The sequence below is a fragment of the Lathamus discolor genome, chromosome 1 (genome assembly GCF_037157495.1).
Source record: "Lathamus discolor isolate bLatDis1 chromosome 1, bLatDis1.hap1, whole genome shotgun sequence".
In the NCBI taxonomy this organism is placed as follows: domain Eukaryota; kingdom Metazoa; phylum Chordata; class Aves; order Psittaciformes; family Psittacidae; genus Lathamus; species Lathamus discolor.
This window is the reverse complement of record NC_088884.1, coordinates 130887822-130904284: the sequence shown is the minus strand read 5'-3', so window position 1 is coordinate 130904284 and position 16463 is coordinate 130887822. Positions and strand designations below refer to the sequence as shown.

The window sequence follows — 16463 nt, the reverse complement described above, 5'->3', positions numbered from 1 at the left end:
GGAGCGGCCACATCCTTACGTCACTGGCCAAGGAGCCAGTTAGCTAAAGAAGGAAGAGAGGGGAGACTAGAGGCGCCTGCCAATGGGAAGACACAGAGGAGGTTACGGTCGGAGGAAGGGGCCAATAGCAACGAGCAACTGGGTGACCTGCGCTGCCCGCAGGGGAGGTGTGTCCGGCGGGGGGGCCTGTGGGGCCTCCCCGTGTGACACCGGCGGGGCGCCCCGCGCTGCGCCTCGCCTGCGGGGCTCGCTGCGCCCCGGCGGCCGCTACGGGGGCAGCGGAGTGGGGGGAGATCCGTGACTGCGCGCTATGGCGGCCAACGAGGACCAGGAGGTGAGTCCCGCTCCCTGCCCGCGCCGCTGCCTGAGGGAGAGGGGCCTCGGCGGGGAGCGGGCGGAGAGGCAGCTGGGGTGGGGGGGGAACCGGCGGGGCCGTGCACAGCGTCGCGAACCGACTACGGTCAGGTGCGAGGTTCGTGTTCGGGCGGAAATCGGTAACGGCCTTCTCTGCTTCGTGCTGCAGATGGAGCTGGAGGCGCTGCGCTCCATCTACGAGGGAGATGTGTGCTTCAGGGAGCTGAGCCCGGTGTCCTTCCAGTACAGGGTAAGGCAAGGTAGAGGTCTGCGAGTCGCTGCAGCGCAGGCTTCAGCTTGAAGTTACTCCTCTGGCTTGTAGTCGGTGTACCGGGTTTGTCTTTGGAAACCAAATGAGCATTCGATTGCGGCTAAGGCTACATCCTAGGCCGTTGTTTCATCATCTTTGGTGCGATGATGCTTGGTAGCACAACGCTTCGTGCTCAGGAGCCTGCTCCCAGTGCGGGTTTATTATCCTGTAGCTGGGCATCCTCTGATACGTCTATGTACTGTGTAGCTAAGAGCTGTGAAACCAGCTGAAGGAACCAGCCTTCTGAGTAGCACACTAGCTGGTCAGAAATGTCACTTACAGACACGGTTACATGTAAAGCTTTGAACCTTTCCTATTGCTCTATTACAAGGCTCTAATCTCTTGTCCAGCGGTAGCTGACATGCCTTGTCTACCTGCTAGAGATCCACGAAATGATTTGGGCATGTGCACTGATATGGTCTGGTCATGAGAGACATACAGGGAGTGCTGAGCCGAGATAGTTAGATTCTGGCATGAATTTCTCATCTGCTTTCTCAGGTTTATGGGCTGAGGTAGATCTTTGGATGGCCATAGAGCTTTACTGATGAAAACCAATGCACTCGTGGGGCAGAAGGGAGACTTCTGAAGATGCCATATGCATGTAGGGGGGAGGAGGCATCTAAAATCACCTCTTTATGACTTCTCAAATAACTTCAGGGTAGCATCAGTTATTGTAATGAGATACAGGGCAATATAATTAATAGCACTTGAATCCCATCCGTGTAAGTGTAGCCTTCCTTCACTGATAGGACCATTCCTATTAAATCTGGTTTCCACAGAAGAATAAACATGACATGCCTACAAGTTTACAGTGTATCATTCTATGACTCTACTAGCTTTGCTCATTGTTAATTTTTATTAGCCAAAAAATAATTGTGAAAAGTTAGGGTAACATAATTTAAATAATGTAAAACTTGTGTTATTGCTTTTGTCTGAGGCTGTCTTTCCCATTAAAAAGAATTTGCATTACGAGAAGGCATAATGCAAGTAAGTGTCTGCAGAAACAGACAGTGTGCATAAAAAAGTACCAATTTGGTGGTTTTGTTTGGTTGGTTTAAATTTTGAAGTGCAGTGACCTTACCTTGATTAGGACTTTTCTTCTGGCTACACTTTGTTCTGTGTAATTTATTAAAGCCAGGTTTTGACTATTCTGTAATGAAATAAGGGAGAATTTTTGGTAGATTAGAATATGGTTTTAGCGAACTTTGTTGTGCTAGCTTTCCAAATCTGTGCGTGAGATTTCTTCTGTTTGTATAGTGTGCCTTTGGTTGCACCTGTACTTGTTTTAAGATTTTTGAGCGATTTGTTTTCAATTTAACAAAATTGTAAGGGTTGTATATCTAATTTGGGCTCAGTAAAGTGGTTTGATAGGCACGATTATTTATATTAAACTGTGCCTTTTTCAATGCTGTGGGGTTTTTTATCCCGTCCCATTTTACTGACTTCTTAAATCTTACTAATCGTTCTTTCTTATAGTGAAATAAAAGAATCTGTAAAGCTGAGACATAAATATTGTAAAGCTTATATATTATTTTTGCTATCTTAGGTCACTAGTTTATCACCATCTTTATTTCAATACTGTGTTGTGGTTTGCTTTCATATTGCTCTGAGCTTGGATGCACAGAGGGGAAAAAGGAAGGCTTCATTTTTCCTATTCTCATTTATGATTGTATAATGTTTGACTTGAAGATGCTGCAAAGTAGCTTTCAAAACCAAACAATTAAAAAAATCCCAACCCAAAACAATAAACCACATAAAGCAAGTGTTGAATGTTTCTGCTGCTTTTCGTAGGATGAAAACTACAGAGTAGAGGTTAATACTCATGTTAGAAATTTAATACCTTTTCCTAGATAACAGCTTTGTTTTCTAATTGATAACTTTGTGAAAATAGTTGTTACCTTAAGGAGTTTGGATAGTCTTAAGGAAGTGAAAGACTTGAATATTGGCATTGTAATCCTTAATAAGTGACTGGAAACTGTTGATTTATAATGTTTTTCTTTTCACTTCAGATAGGTGAAAGTGGAGATCCCAAAGCATTTCTAATAGAAGTTTCTTGGCCAGAAACATATCCGCAAACAGCACCAGTCATATCAATGGATGCTTTCTTCAACAACACAATGTAAGTATTTAGGACAGCTTCCCTCCCTAGGTTTGTATGTGAGGGGTTTTTGGTTTGCAAGTTCTTCCTCATCTGTGTAGATTATAGTTGGATTTTATGATTTCTTTTAGATCTTCAGCGATTAAACAAAGTATATTGGATAAGTTGATGGTAGAAGTTGAAGCGAATCTTGGAACTGCTATGACATACACACTTTTTGAATATGCCAAAGATAATAAAGAGGTGTTCATGGAAAATCAGCCTGTTAACACTGTGGTAAGTAGGTAAATTCGGACTTTAATCCCTTGCTTTTAAAACTGAACAGAAAGAAAAGTTATTACAACTCTGAATGCTTCACAGCTCTGTCTTGAAGTTGTTAATTAGTATTTTGGGTATATACACATTAGCAGCTAGTGACGCATAGAGGGTATGGTGCCACAATGCCCTGTGGTTATAATTGTTATATCTAATTGCTATTTTGCTGTTACACCAAAATGCTTGTGGGATACAGTTCTGTCCTACGGAGTGACATAAAAATGGAGACTTGGAGCAGAAGCAAAACGTAAGCTGAGAGGTGTCTGCTGGAGTAGGGTGTGTGTAGCAAATTACTGCAACCTTCCTGGGATGCAATGCTCCTCCAGGGTCTTGAGTGAGTCAGGCTGGTCTATTTGTGCCTTCTGTGTTGTGAAAGGGTATTACTGGCCATTGTGGTGCTGCAGAGGTGTTTTGAGGAAAAAGGAATGGTTTCTCTGTTTGGGAAGGCGTGACTTCTTCAAACTAAATTGCATGCCATGTTTAAATTTAAGAAGCGTAAAAGGTGCCCTTTGCAGCTCTGAAAGGGAATAATTCTAGTCCCCAATACATGATTTTTAAAACTATAGTTGTGATTGTATGCTGATTAAAAGCTGCAGGATGCTGACAGCATTCCTTCCTTCTGACAGTCAAGATACTTCAGTATGTGAGGTTCGGTTATCACACACAGAGGTATCTGTGGAACCAGTATGCGAAACATTAACAACCATTTTTATCCTTCTCAGACTTCAGTAAGCAATAGTATTGCAATTGGAACTCCTGACGTGCCAGCAAGTAAGAAAAAAGACAAAAAGGAGCATTTATCCAAAACCCAGAAACGAAAACTAGCTGATAAAACAGGTTTGTTCACTACAACATTGTTTTGTTTGAGCAGTACGTGAATGCAATTTTATAGCCATGACAGCTTGCTCTGTCAGAGTTAGAATCAGTAGTTTTTTCTTTATAAGATTAACTACTTTAAGTCTGCAGTCTCTGTTTCACTTGTTTTAGATAAATCATTGTTGCCTGAGATGTTAGTTCTGGTCAAGCAACTTTCTGTAGAGTAGGGATTTCAAAATGTCAGTGTCTTTGTTTTATTGTGTGGGTTTGTTTAATTGCAATTTGTGACAAAAATGAAATTAAAAAAAAAAATACTTGTGGGAGGAGAGCATTTGCGGCTTGTAAAAATTCACTTTCGACGAAAGACATGGTTTGTTGATGGGCCTTGTAAATAATTCATGTTATTAAAAACGTAGTTTCTAAATGAAAGTATTTGCTTTGGAACCCAAAATACAACATTTCATTTAGTTTGTATCCTCTAAATAGAGGTGCTTCTACAGATACTTTATGCTTTCAATGAAATGGTAGGGTTTTTTGATTGAAAAGCATTCAATCTTTCAACTAATCTTGCTGATGACATTTATGTGTTAAACCTTAGTTTTCAATTATAGGTAATACAGTCCTATTGCAGCAATAGGCTGTACTCTTTGATAGCAATTTCTGCATATAATTTACCTAACCTAATATATGATTGGCAGGTTGAATGTTGACCGTATAAAGGAAAAGCTTTGACAGAATGCATCATTGCAGGTCAGCCCAGCTCATGTTGGAGTTGTCTTCTAAATTAGTCAGATGGATTGAGGTGTTTTCGTTTAAACAGAATTACTTTGAAGAACAAGATGTTTTTAAGACATTAGTATCTATTTTTGTCCATTGCTTTGTAATGAAGAAATTAAGCTTTTTGGATCTTTAGAATTTTGTGTGTTGATTCCCCTTAGCTCATGTGCTGAAAATCAAACCTTCTTATTCTGCAGATAACAAAGGGGAGCTTCCGCGAGGATGGAACTGGGTGGATGTAATCAAGGTAACGTGACTGTATTATGTGCAGTATTATGAAAATACTGCATATGTACATTAAAAAATGTTTGTACTTATAGCCAAATAAGACTAATCTGATCCTTTTTTCTTGCTTCCTAACTGTGTTTGAATTTGACTGTGGTGTCATTTCTACATGTGTCCAGCATGTAAGTATTTTCAAGTTATCTTTTTTTTTAGTGTTTAAAGGATTTGTAAGAAACAGTAAGGACTGTTGCTTGTTTTGGATTCTAATTACGTATTTCTCAAATGCTTTAAAATGCTTAATCCTTCTGAAAATTGGCATCAGAAGGACTTTGATTCCTCATTGAACTTTGTTGGTGTAGTCCTTGTTTTTATTTATTGAGCAATTTTAGTTTTATGATGAGAGGGCTTTGCTGGCCAAATGCATTGCAAAAATTCTGCCATCATATGGCAACAAGATGTAAAATAAAGTTAGTGGTGCTGGCAGATTCTGGAGGGCAGTGGATAAGTGAACAGAAAAAGGGAGCTGTCCCAGGTGAGAGCACGTTGCTGTCTCCTGCAAGCCTGAGCATTCTCTGCTGCGACTTCTCCAGTGAATAGTTCCTTTCTACTTGCTCCCTCAGCATTCATTTCTTCCCTACTCTTTTCTTTGCTCATTCTGTGGAAACCGGTATAGCTGCTTGACAATTTTGAAAGCAAACTGTTTTATTTTACACAACTGTAAGTAATTCTCGGTGTAAAACCTAACACTGAGCAAATAAATTATTATGGTGGTTTTGGAGAGAGTCCTTCCAACTTAAAAGTGGCTATGTGCAGTGGATGTCTTAGATTCCAGATGGACATGAAATTAGATACACTACATTTAGTAATTACAAACTTAGCTTTAAAAAGTGGGAAATAGTAAGTTAATGTCTGGTTTTGTGTTGTGTAAATTTCTATATGAGAATTCTCTGAGAGATGTGTGAAGATACTTTTTCCATTACTTCATCTTTTTTATTTTGGAGAGCTTGTGGTGGAGTCTTCAAATTCAATACAGACACTACCCAGAGGTTTTTCTGGGGTTGTGTGGCTCTTTCTTTTTTTGATCAACTTTCCCATTCAGGAAATAAGCTCATTTAGTGTTTAAGCTTAAGAAATAATTTTTTATGCTTTTCAGTCTCTTGGTACAGTAGCACAATCAGTCTGTATTATGAATTAAATATACATGTGTTCTGTGTAAGGTGGAGATAATGTTGTTTTTCTTTCCTAATAAATGGAATGGCAGTCTAAACTTTGAATACTTTCTTTTTGTGTCTCTTTTATAGTTAAGCAAAACTGGTTCTAAAGATGATGAATAAAGGACTTTGGTACAAGAAAACTCCACCTTTTAATACACTGCAATTTTGGGTCACCATCTTTCTCTTTAATAACTTTCATATTTGTTAAAGTAAACATTTTGTAAAGCTCGATTTCCTAACTTGCAGACCTAGTCACACAAGTTTATCTAGAGACTATGTAGTCTGTGGGACGAACAAGCAACCAACAAACTTGCCTTAAATGAAGTTTAGAATGTGACAAAAGATGTAGAGAGCCAATGTGGTGAAGTGAATAGTGCTATATGCAGTGTTTATTAATTTGTATTTTACTCTGTAGTAAAATCCTGTTATAGTGAACCCAATAATACTGTAAACATTTTCTGGTGTTCTTACTCCAATTGAAGAAAAAAGCACTATAACAGTGATTGGTCACTTGACAGCATAATTCATCAAAATAAATTATTCCATGGAAACAAGACCTTTGTCATTTGTTTATCTAATATGAATGTGGAAGGACAACATTAAAATTGTTACATTGCAATACAAATTTCACCAGTTACTGGCTGAAATAGTAAATACTTAGCAAAAGCAAGGCCAAATATCCTGGTCTGCTCAAAACTGAGTGGTTGTAGCAGGAGTATGTCTTCTTTATTCTCTGAGACATCCATCTGTTAGTCTTTCTCCTATGTGCATCTTTACAGAAGGTGGATATCTGCGGGGAGGGAAAAGTGCTTTCTTGCATGTGTCTTGTTGGGTGTTGGGATTTTATAGCTCTGTCATTGGAGAAATGGGCTTGGAGGCCCACGCTGAGTGGCGGGACAGTGGAAGTCAGCACTGTGCCAAATGTGTTGGGGGAATTTTTTGTTTTCTTAATCTGCTCTCTTGTATTGGAAAGAGAAGTCATCTTTACTATATGAACGGTTACTGAACACGAGATGCCTTAATGTCCTTTATTATTTTTGTTTGTTTTGAGATGAACTTTAATAAATGCCTATTTATCTGCTGTGGTATGTGTTTCTTTTTGTCAAAACTGTGTTACCGACTGATCTAGGGCCAAGTTTGACCTTGCAGAGGATTTTCTATTACAAAGAAAGCATTCTTAAAACCTGGTGGAAGAATTCCTTCTTCTCTCTCAGTGTATGTTTACATGGTTCCAGGGTAGCTGTGTTTGTTATTGATACGAGGGTCAGTCATCCCACTGAGAGTCACAGGAGAACATCCATTACGTTCAGCACACACAGCAAATCCAGTGCCTCTTTCAAAGAGTGCACTCCACTGCACATGCTATGTACAGTGTTTGGTGAGAGGGATGTTAGAGGTCCAGGCTGGATGCTGTTGAGAGCTTTTGCAACCAAGAGAGGATAGCTTACGTGACTGTCGTATTTGGGCTTCAATTGATGGAAGTGTTTATGCTACTCTATGTGTCAAGAGAGCTTATATGCAACATACAGTAGTATAGTTCTCTTAAATTATTTCTGGAGGATAAGCTAAATATACTGCTAAATTCCGGGAAGTCAGGGTTTCTTTTTGAACTTAACTTGCGTTTAGTAAAAGCCAGGAAAGTACATAAGGGAGGACTTCTTGCAAGTGACGCAGTCTTGCCTTTGACATAACCTGGAGACTCATGGCTGCAATCTGAGCAAGACTATCTAGCAGGGAGTAACATTGTGGGGAGGAATAGGTCTGGTAGTACTGTAACATGGAAGTGCGTTTCACATTAGTCTCTGCTGGCATCAGAATGAGCAGAGCTTTCTCTATTCACAGGTTCTCCAAAGAGGAACTGACTTGTCTTTGCCAGCGTCCTTGGTTTGTAAATCAAGTTGCCATGACAATTTAACTGAATGGGTTAGTTAAGGAGGGTGGGCTATGGACAAATAGGAATAACATCTCTTGCTTTTATAGTGTTACTGTGTATAGCAGCAAAGTTAACCTTGTGAAATGCCTGATTTTTTTAGCTCCCAGTGTGCTTTTAAATCACACCTCCTTGTGAGAATACCCGAGCAACCTCCTCTGGTTCTGTTAGTAAACGTGTTTGTTTGCAACTCTACTTTCAAGGAAAATATTTTTCATTGGGAATTTTTGTGTCAGTTCTTTGCTTCTGTGTAAATTTCAAAACGTAATTTCTGTAGTTAAACCATTTTTCTTGTATGGCACAATGGTTGGAAGAGCAGGGTCATTTCAAGAGTTCAGGTACTTGATCCTATGGAGAGGCTGGAGCACTGACAATTGGGGTCAAAAAATGTCATTATTCCTATCAAGAAAAGCACAACTGCAACTATGAGTCATGACTACTGAGGGAATTCTCAACTGTTGAAAAATGCACTACCACCGCCTTGTTTTAGTAAAAACCCACTGGCAGTGGAAAAGTGGTTGTTTATGCTTTATTTCAAAAGGGCAGGAGTCTGTTCATTGTAGGACTACACCACCTGGTGAAACTCGTGGGCTTTGCAGCAGCACTGTGGCCTGAGAAGAGAAGTATCGATAGTAGAAACAGTAAAATAAAAGTAGAAAGTGTCCAAAATACAGGATGACTAAAAAGGAAGTTTGTCTTGTTATGGAATTTTCCATATTGCATGGATACGAATTGCCTTTACTGAAGCACTGTTTGAAAGAGCTTTTCAAATAAATACTTTATAGTGTTGCTGCAGTAACCAGTTGGAAATCTCATCCGATCAAGCATAGCTTAATCCATTCCCTTTTTCAGACCTGCCTCTGAGCATCTTTCCTTGAGAGAAACCTGGTGCAGAAATCTGTGGTGGTGACACCAGTGCTTAAATGAAGTTTTGTGGGGTTTTTTTTTCAATTGAAATTTAACTTACAATATTTTTTCTTTTCAGTCTTTTAGTGCACATTTGAATCGGTGAATATTCCCAATGCATTTGAAAGTTAATTTTAAGCTATTCATTTTTTTTCTCACCAGGCCATCATTCTGTGGTTAAGGAAATGGGGAATCTCTTCTCTCTCTCCTTACCTACCTCTTCCCTACCTTTCTTTTTCCCCTCTGTCAGCCCTTATGGTACCCTGGTGCACATCACTAGGCAATGCAGTTTCCAGCCTCAACTTACAGAAGGTACTAGCATAGCATATGTGCAGGTTTTGCTATAAAATTATTTGGTATCTCTGAAACACAGTGACCTGTTCCCCAAAATCTGTCCATTTCTTTCTGAAGAATACAAAAAGAAGTATGTCAGAGTCACAAGAACTGTCACTATCACATTGGTATTTTATACTTTATTTCAGATGAAAACTTCAAGTAAGTCTTTAGTTGTATTTGCATGATGTTAAATACAATTCAGTGCTGTTTGTTTGTAGCGAGACCAGAGGTGCCCCATTGCACTGTAATGTATCAAATAGAGAATAACGCAGTCTGCCTTTAAGGAAGCAGGTGGAAGGGTGACAGCAGTGATCACTTAGCAGTATGTACCTAGCATATCCTGCTCCCTCCCTTGGTCAGCCTAGCACAGCTGATGCTGAAATCAAGGCTGCTAATGTCTGCAGTACTCCTGCAACTGGTTGTACTTGGGGTGGATGGATAAAGCATGCACGACTGGTGAGTGATGAGGTTTTGGTGAGTAGAAGAACAGTAAGGAAAAAACATTTTTTCGTACAGAACCTTTGGTAAAAGTGCAAATCTAGGGAAACCATACTTCCATCTGAGGCAATACAAGTGGGTTTGGGTTATACTGTGAGCTTCGTGCTGTGAAAATCATTGAACTGGTCCAAAACAGAAATAGTTCCCCTTTGGAAATGTTTCCTTCAGCTGTGTTTTGTGTGGGAGTTCTGGGTGGACTGGCAAAGAGAGTGGAGGCGGCAAAACATCCTCATAAACAACCTTGAAGAGCATAGGGGATAAATGTTCATTGCTGCAGGACAAAGCAGTAAAACAAAAGTTGAGCTTGTGGTTGAAGAGCTGTAAATTCTGGCATGAGGTTGAGCTATGGTAAAAGGCAAGTGGATTGTAGATTTTCTTTCTGTCGCTGTCCCCTACTCTTCCACTAGCATGGATTTGGCTTCATCACAGAATGGGGCTGCTCCATGATTGTGAGAAGAATTTCTGTTCATCTGACTTAACGCTTCCTGTTACTCTCTTTTCGAGCCTATGGAAGTGACCTGTGAAAGTCTGGTGTGCTCTAACAAATAACATTGAGACAAAACATATTGACTAGGCTCTGGAAAAGTCATGTTAGAAATTTGATGTGGGTGAAAGAAAGAATTAACTGTTTCTCTTCTCTCTCCATTCAGAACAAAGCAAGAAGTGACTCCAGATGGCTGAATTACACAAGATATATGAGAGTCTATATCCAGACACCAGTGCCCTGTGTCAGACTGAAAGTTTGACTAGTTTAAAGTTTTATATAGCTATTCCTTGCTACTGTGTCTGAGCATTCATGCTTGTGGTTCCTATGTGGTTTAAGTATTCAAGTTTACAATACAGCAGAAATTTGACAGCAATCTGTGATTGCCTACTGCAAGTTGTTTGTATTGTGAAATGGGATAAGGTCACAGCAATGAGAGGGAAAGCCAAACTAGAACTGTACAGCCTTAGTGGGGAGGAGTGGAGTTGAGTAGGTGTCTCTGAGGGCAGAAGTTCTTCTGCAGTGTCTTTATTACTGGTAATGATCAATGAAAGGGAAAAGTTTGGAAGATATCCTTCAAGGAAAGATAATCTTTTCCTTCTTAAACAATTACAGTGTCATTGAGAGGCAATAAACATAAACATAGTCTTGTATGGAGTCACTCGTAGAGCAGGATCTTACTTTAAATCAAGTAAGTGTCTCTGTCAGTAGTACGTTTTACGATTTCCTGCAGGAAAAACAAACATGAAGAACACATTACTATCTAAAGAGCTGCTGTTTCCACCATAGGGAACCATTTAATCTCTACTTATAGGCAGAACTATGATTCAATTGACCTTGAAGAGAGACACTTTATAATAGTACAGGGAAACTGTAGCAGCCAGTTCACAAAAAGTACATGTCCTTTATAGACAGTTAACAAATTTGCGCAGCTTTATCAGGTTTGTATTTTCCTCTGAAGATCAGCACTAGAATATTACCAGGTTTTAGTTATCTGGCATACAGCATGATTATGATATTCCCACCCTCTCCGCCAATATGTCTTTAGATGACAGAAAGTACAGGATGTAGTATAGAAACATATTTCCTAGATTAAAATAGTGCTAAAGTTACAAATCCACTCAAAGGATGGAAAAGAGTCTTACTCAGAAGTAAGGATGTGCCAAAATTAAAGCTGCCCTGTGTGGTGTTTATATGAAAAAGAATGCATAGGAAGATTTCCTTTCTATGGCTCCATGTTTGGGGGGTTTTGTTTGCAGTATTTTTTTCCTGGTAATGTCCAAGCAGATGTTCAGTGCTTTGCTTCCTAGTGTCCCTGTTAGTAGGGAAGCGGTACAAAACCCTGAGTTTTAGAATGCTCCTAAATCTGACCAGGGAAGGAAGTTTTCACTTTGTAGAAGTAAATAAAGTAACAACTACTCCTGGAAAAAAGGGAACATTTGAAATAGGATGTATAGGCATAGAGGGAAATTAATTTGCTTTAATAAAACTGATTGGATCTTAGTGGCTTTATTGCCTGTGTTAGAGTTTGTCTCCATGCAGTGGATCTGTGATATATAAATGCTTATGGATTCTTCAGGTGACTATTTAGCTACAGGACGTGTAATTAAGCATTGCTTTCAATAAATCTGTGTTACAGAAGTCAGTGCAGATTCTAATATGTTGTTAATGAGCTCTAGTTCCATCCCTTTTCATTTGTTGGAAGGAGAGGGGATATACTGCTTAATTTTCTGGGACAAAAGAAATACACATATATGCTGTCAACAAAGGCTACCTAGACTTGGTTAGCAGGCATTATAGTCAATCTTAAAAGAGTTAAAAAGGTGAAGTTCTACATGGTGATTGTAGTAGATTGTATGAATGTGGATCCAGTATTTTTGTATCTTCCTTTCTTCGTTAACTTGGTTATTGTGAGGTTCAAAATGCTCTGAGTTCAAGCAGGTCTATTAGCTTGTTAGTTAGTGTGTATGTGTCAGGTAAATTCAAGAGCAGTTACCTTGTGTTTCCTCATTTCACGGCATGATGAGAGTTCTTCAACTCTTTTTGTGGCGCATACTTAAAGATAATATCCCTCCCCTGGTTTTCTTCCCAGCACGGGCAAAAAATGGCACTCAGCAGCACTGTGCGTTTCCTTCGTAGCTTTTATATAGGAAGGCATATTGGGTGGGAGAGGAAGAAAAGAATTAATGTAAACTACTGGTTGAAACTGATGCCTCACACTTGGAACTAAGATCATTGCTATAATGCAATGTGCAAGCTACAATATGTCTCCCTCCTGATTTATTTTCTCCTGTTTTAAATGTATATACTTGAGGCCTTTACTACAACCTCTGATAAAGGCTGGGCAGAATCTTTTTGTGATCATCATGGTAACCTTTGTTTCACAGACACGAGCCCTATTCTGTTAGATGCTCTGTCAGCAGCCCCTTGAAGCAGGGGTGGTTGGTGTCTTGCAGGACGAGGAAATGGGCAAGAAATGTATTCTATGAGGAAACGCATGCTGATTATGAAAAGCAAACACTGAACATCTTTGGATGTCTGTTCAGGGAGAGAAGATGACAGAAGCATTGAAGAAGGTAAGAGAGGGAGGGAAGAACAGATTGAGGTGTGGAGCCTTAAGAAACAAGGTTTGTTACTCTTCTAGAAAATAAATACACGTTTCTCTGCATGTTGAAACCTAGCATTTTAAAAGGTTATATAATATTTTTGCAGGTGTTAATTATAAACCATTGAGGGCAGGAAGGAAGGAATGTCACCAGAAGGGAGTTATACACAGGAGCAAGTACCGAAATTCGGATTTGAAGCTGTGAGATTCTTGTATGCCAAGCAAAAGCACTTTCCACTATGTGGAGAGATGGAGGCAACTCTGCAATCCAGCTTCATCTTTCCTGCCACATTCTGAGTAGTTTAATGTGTTGAGCACTGCAAGCTCAAAGAATTTTATCTGAAGGTAAAGGGTAGGAAGGGTAATGCACAGTATCTGGATTTAGATGTACATTTGCACATGCAAATTTGGCTCCTTGGTATTTAAATTTCCAATTAAAGTGTGTGTCTTAGGAACAGAATGGTTAAAATGTGATTTGCTGTGCCTGTGCATATATGCGCAGTCCCAGTAAGGTGCATCATTACATCATATCACTTCAGTTACAAATATATGAAGTAGGAACATCTGTCCTATCTGAGAAATATTTATTCTCTGACTCATTCAAAGCTTTTATTGCCCTCAAATGCAGCAAAATAATTAAAACTGCAATTAATTTCTTTATTGCAGCAACCTGACCTCATTATGCTTATTTGTGCTAGAACCAGAGGCAGAAAGAAATGCATTAATGGAAGAATCCTGTTCTAAATCGTACAGTTCAGAGTAAAGAAAAAGGTTGCAACTCCAGCCAGTGGACCTGAGGTGGGCGCTTCCAGATGGTGTCAGGAGCGATCACCACAATGTTTTACTACATCTGGAGATTCTGCCAAGTGTGAAGAGACAAGGCATTACCCATTTGTTGTAAGGTTTTCAAGATCTTTTTGTTTAATTTTGGAATGCAATTGAACTTATATTTTTAGGGTACAGTAAGTGTATTACTGGCTTTGTTATATAAAGAAGGGGCATATTGTAAACTTAGAATGCAAAAGAAGGGATGGTGAAGTAAATGGCTTGACTGATGTACACTGTAAGAAACCTGTTAGGTTGGCTTTGTGCTGTATGTAAATCAGGGTTTTATTTGCCTCCTTGTGTATGTATTCCTTTTTTTCCATTGCTTTCAGGTTTGTTGGGAGAAAGCTTGATGATCCTGTCATCCCAGGAATATTATGGAAGAAAAACTTAGAATTAATTAAAGGCATCGTTGGAAGAATGAGACTAACTGAAATAGTGCAAAAGCAGAAAATGTTAAGTGTGGCATCTCATGGGGAATAAAAAGAGACAGTTCTGACTGAAAAAGCAGTGCAGATGATAATTGGGCAGGTGTCACCCAACACAGTTTGGGAACTTGCAAATCATCAGAAGAGAATACAATTGGAATTCACTTTAACAGAGAATCAGACTCCAGCATTTCAGATGTGCAGGATTCGTTTGATGTGCCTTCATTCCTCAACGTGACGAAGACCTGCAGCTTCTTAACCAGTGCTGCAGACAGGCTGAAAATTTTGTGTCCAGTATTTACAAACCGCAGCCTGCCAGGTGGGTGCTGAGTTCCTTCTGTTCACAAGCTGTTTGGTAAAGGAATAAGCATGGTTTTCCTTCCAGTCCATTAAGGAACTGTATTTATTCTTCATTAGTCTGAAAGTGGTTCGCTTCTTTAATCACTGGAAGTTTTATTGCGAAGTACTTGCATGAATGAAATACTAAGTCTGAAGAGTTCCCTTCAACGTTATATCCCACAACGGAATGGTATCTTTATTTAAATAAGCAGCAGTCTTTTCTCATTACTACAAAGTGCAGCAGTAGAAGGTATCCTCTGAAGGATAATTTTCCCCCAAATCTCTATTATTGATGCTGATAACCCCGTCATCAAATGGGCATAAGAGATTTACCCCTGTCACATTAAGGGGGTCTTTTCCCTCCATAAGGGGGAAGATTTCACCCCTTCACCTCTAAGTTTGATGGGTTTGTTACCATCGCAGGACAGATGAGACCCTTGAGTGCAATGAGCCTGTCAGAGCCTCTGCAGGCATTCCGCTGGGCAGCACACTGTCGGAGTGTACTCAGGGTACACAATAGCAGATTCACCCGCCAAATTAGAAAGAGGTTTTAAGTAAGATTATAAGACAATTTCAAGTCAATTTGAGTTTCTGGAGACTTGCACAAAACAGATTTTAGCTGAGAATTTTTTGTATATAATTTCATGATTATTTTCATGAACATTTCAAGGTTAAAAAATTGCCGGTAACAATATTATATGCTAACTGTGAGAACAAGCGTGAGAATAGTACATGAAGCCAGATAAAAATCAGTCACGGAATGTGATTAGTTATAGCTTTTACCCAATAGGCATCACTATGGTGGGGAGAAGACTGGGTCAGCCGATTGACTGATCCCAGCAGTTACAACGGAACCTTACCTGCCCCCCACATTGCATGTTCCTACAATCTAATCTGAATTAGTAACTCCCAGTAACTCTTCATCCTTATATCAATTGGTCATCTAATTTGCATAAGGATTACATAGTTAAATGCCTAACTACGCATGTTCGGGGAGGTGTCCCTGGACCTGGGCAGGGGCTTCTTGACCTACGGGTGTTATTTTTAGCATTGAAATGGGATTATAATGAGAAAAGTTCACTAAAAGGACACTTAATCATGGCTTCTCACTAGTCAGAAACGTATTTTGGCAATTGGTTTGGTTTTGTGAGGAAGTAGCAGACTTCAAGGATAGTCTGTCTTTATTAGAGGTTCATTGATCTTATTTTTCTGTTTTATTTTCCTAAATTCTGTTTTTGTCAGTCCTGTTTGCCCTCAGTTCTGTGTCTCTCAGTCTGCCAGCAAGGCCAAAGCCTCTCCAGGTATCAGTTCTCATTGTAAATAAGTGGTGTTTCTCAGGTCTCCTGACCCTTTAAAAGGTCTTTTTATCTGTTCACGCTCTTTACAAGTTTTATTTTTGTAACTAAATATCCATGGAATGTTAACTATATATGATTGTAAGCCTAAATGTATGATTATGGAGCTTAAACTAAACGCTTATGGAGCTTGAGCATGTGCATGTGAGGCTTGCATGGCTCTAGTCATACATATTTTTGGTGTGAAATTCTCTCACTTTACAATCCCTGTTTGTCATCTGCTAGGTGATTTATCAATCGTGGTGTTATCTTCCTGTTCCTACATCTGCAGGGAGTAAACTGGAGCCCGGCTGTGGTGTCTTCACTCCGCTTCACTCTCCATTATCTCAGCATATGCCAAGGTCGCAGGGTTGCCTGGGGAACTATTGTAGAGTTGATTCTGTGCACGGCAACTGCATTGCATCCCAGAAATAGCAACTGCTTTTTACCCTCAAATATGTTTAATATTGTAACAGAACTTTGAGGATTCGGAGTGGGGGTTTCCCTAATTTCCCCCATTATTCCACAGCCCCCATCTTAGAGATGGTGTACCTGAGGCCCAGCTGAGGTACGTGGTTACTAAAACAGAGGTAATAAGACTCAAACCTGTATCTGCCCATCTGCCAAACTGTGCAGCAATTTGTTAGGCTAGAACTGTACCTACCCAAA

The 16463-nt window shown here is 39.7% G+C and overlaps 1 protein-coding gene across 1 annotated transcript; it reads left to right on the top strand.

The window, feature by feature from the left end:
• Positions 1-127: 127 nt before the first annotated feature.
• RWDD4 (RWD domain containing 4) lies at positions 128-7190 on the top strand. The gene is made up of 7 exons (XM_065695274.1): positions 128-334; positions 524-604; positions 2674-2783; positions 2894-3038; positions 3800-3914; positions 4868-4917; positions 5075-7190. Exons 1-7 carry the CDS (start codon positions 311-313, stop codon positions 5237-5239), a joined length of 690 nt encoding a protein of 229 aa, XP_065551346.1. The 5' UTR covers positions 128-310; the 3' UTR covers positions 5240-7190.
• Positions 7191-16463: the final 9273 nt, after the last annotated feature.

Bases quoted from the DNA above. Each gene is read 5' to 3' on its own strand.
- RWDD4 (XM_065695274.1), top strand. From the start codon at position 311: ATGGCGGCCAACGAGGACCAGGAG. The intron at 335-523 runs GTGAGTCCCGCT...TTCGTGCTGCAG, and splicing joins CGGCCAACGAGGACCAGGAG to ATGGAGCTGGAGGCGCTGCG. The intron at 2,784-2,893 runs GTAAGTATTTAG...GATTTCTTTTAG, and splicing joins GCTTTCTTCAACAACACAAT to ATCTTCAGCGATTAAACAAA.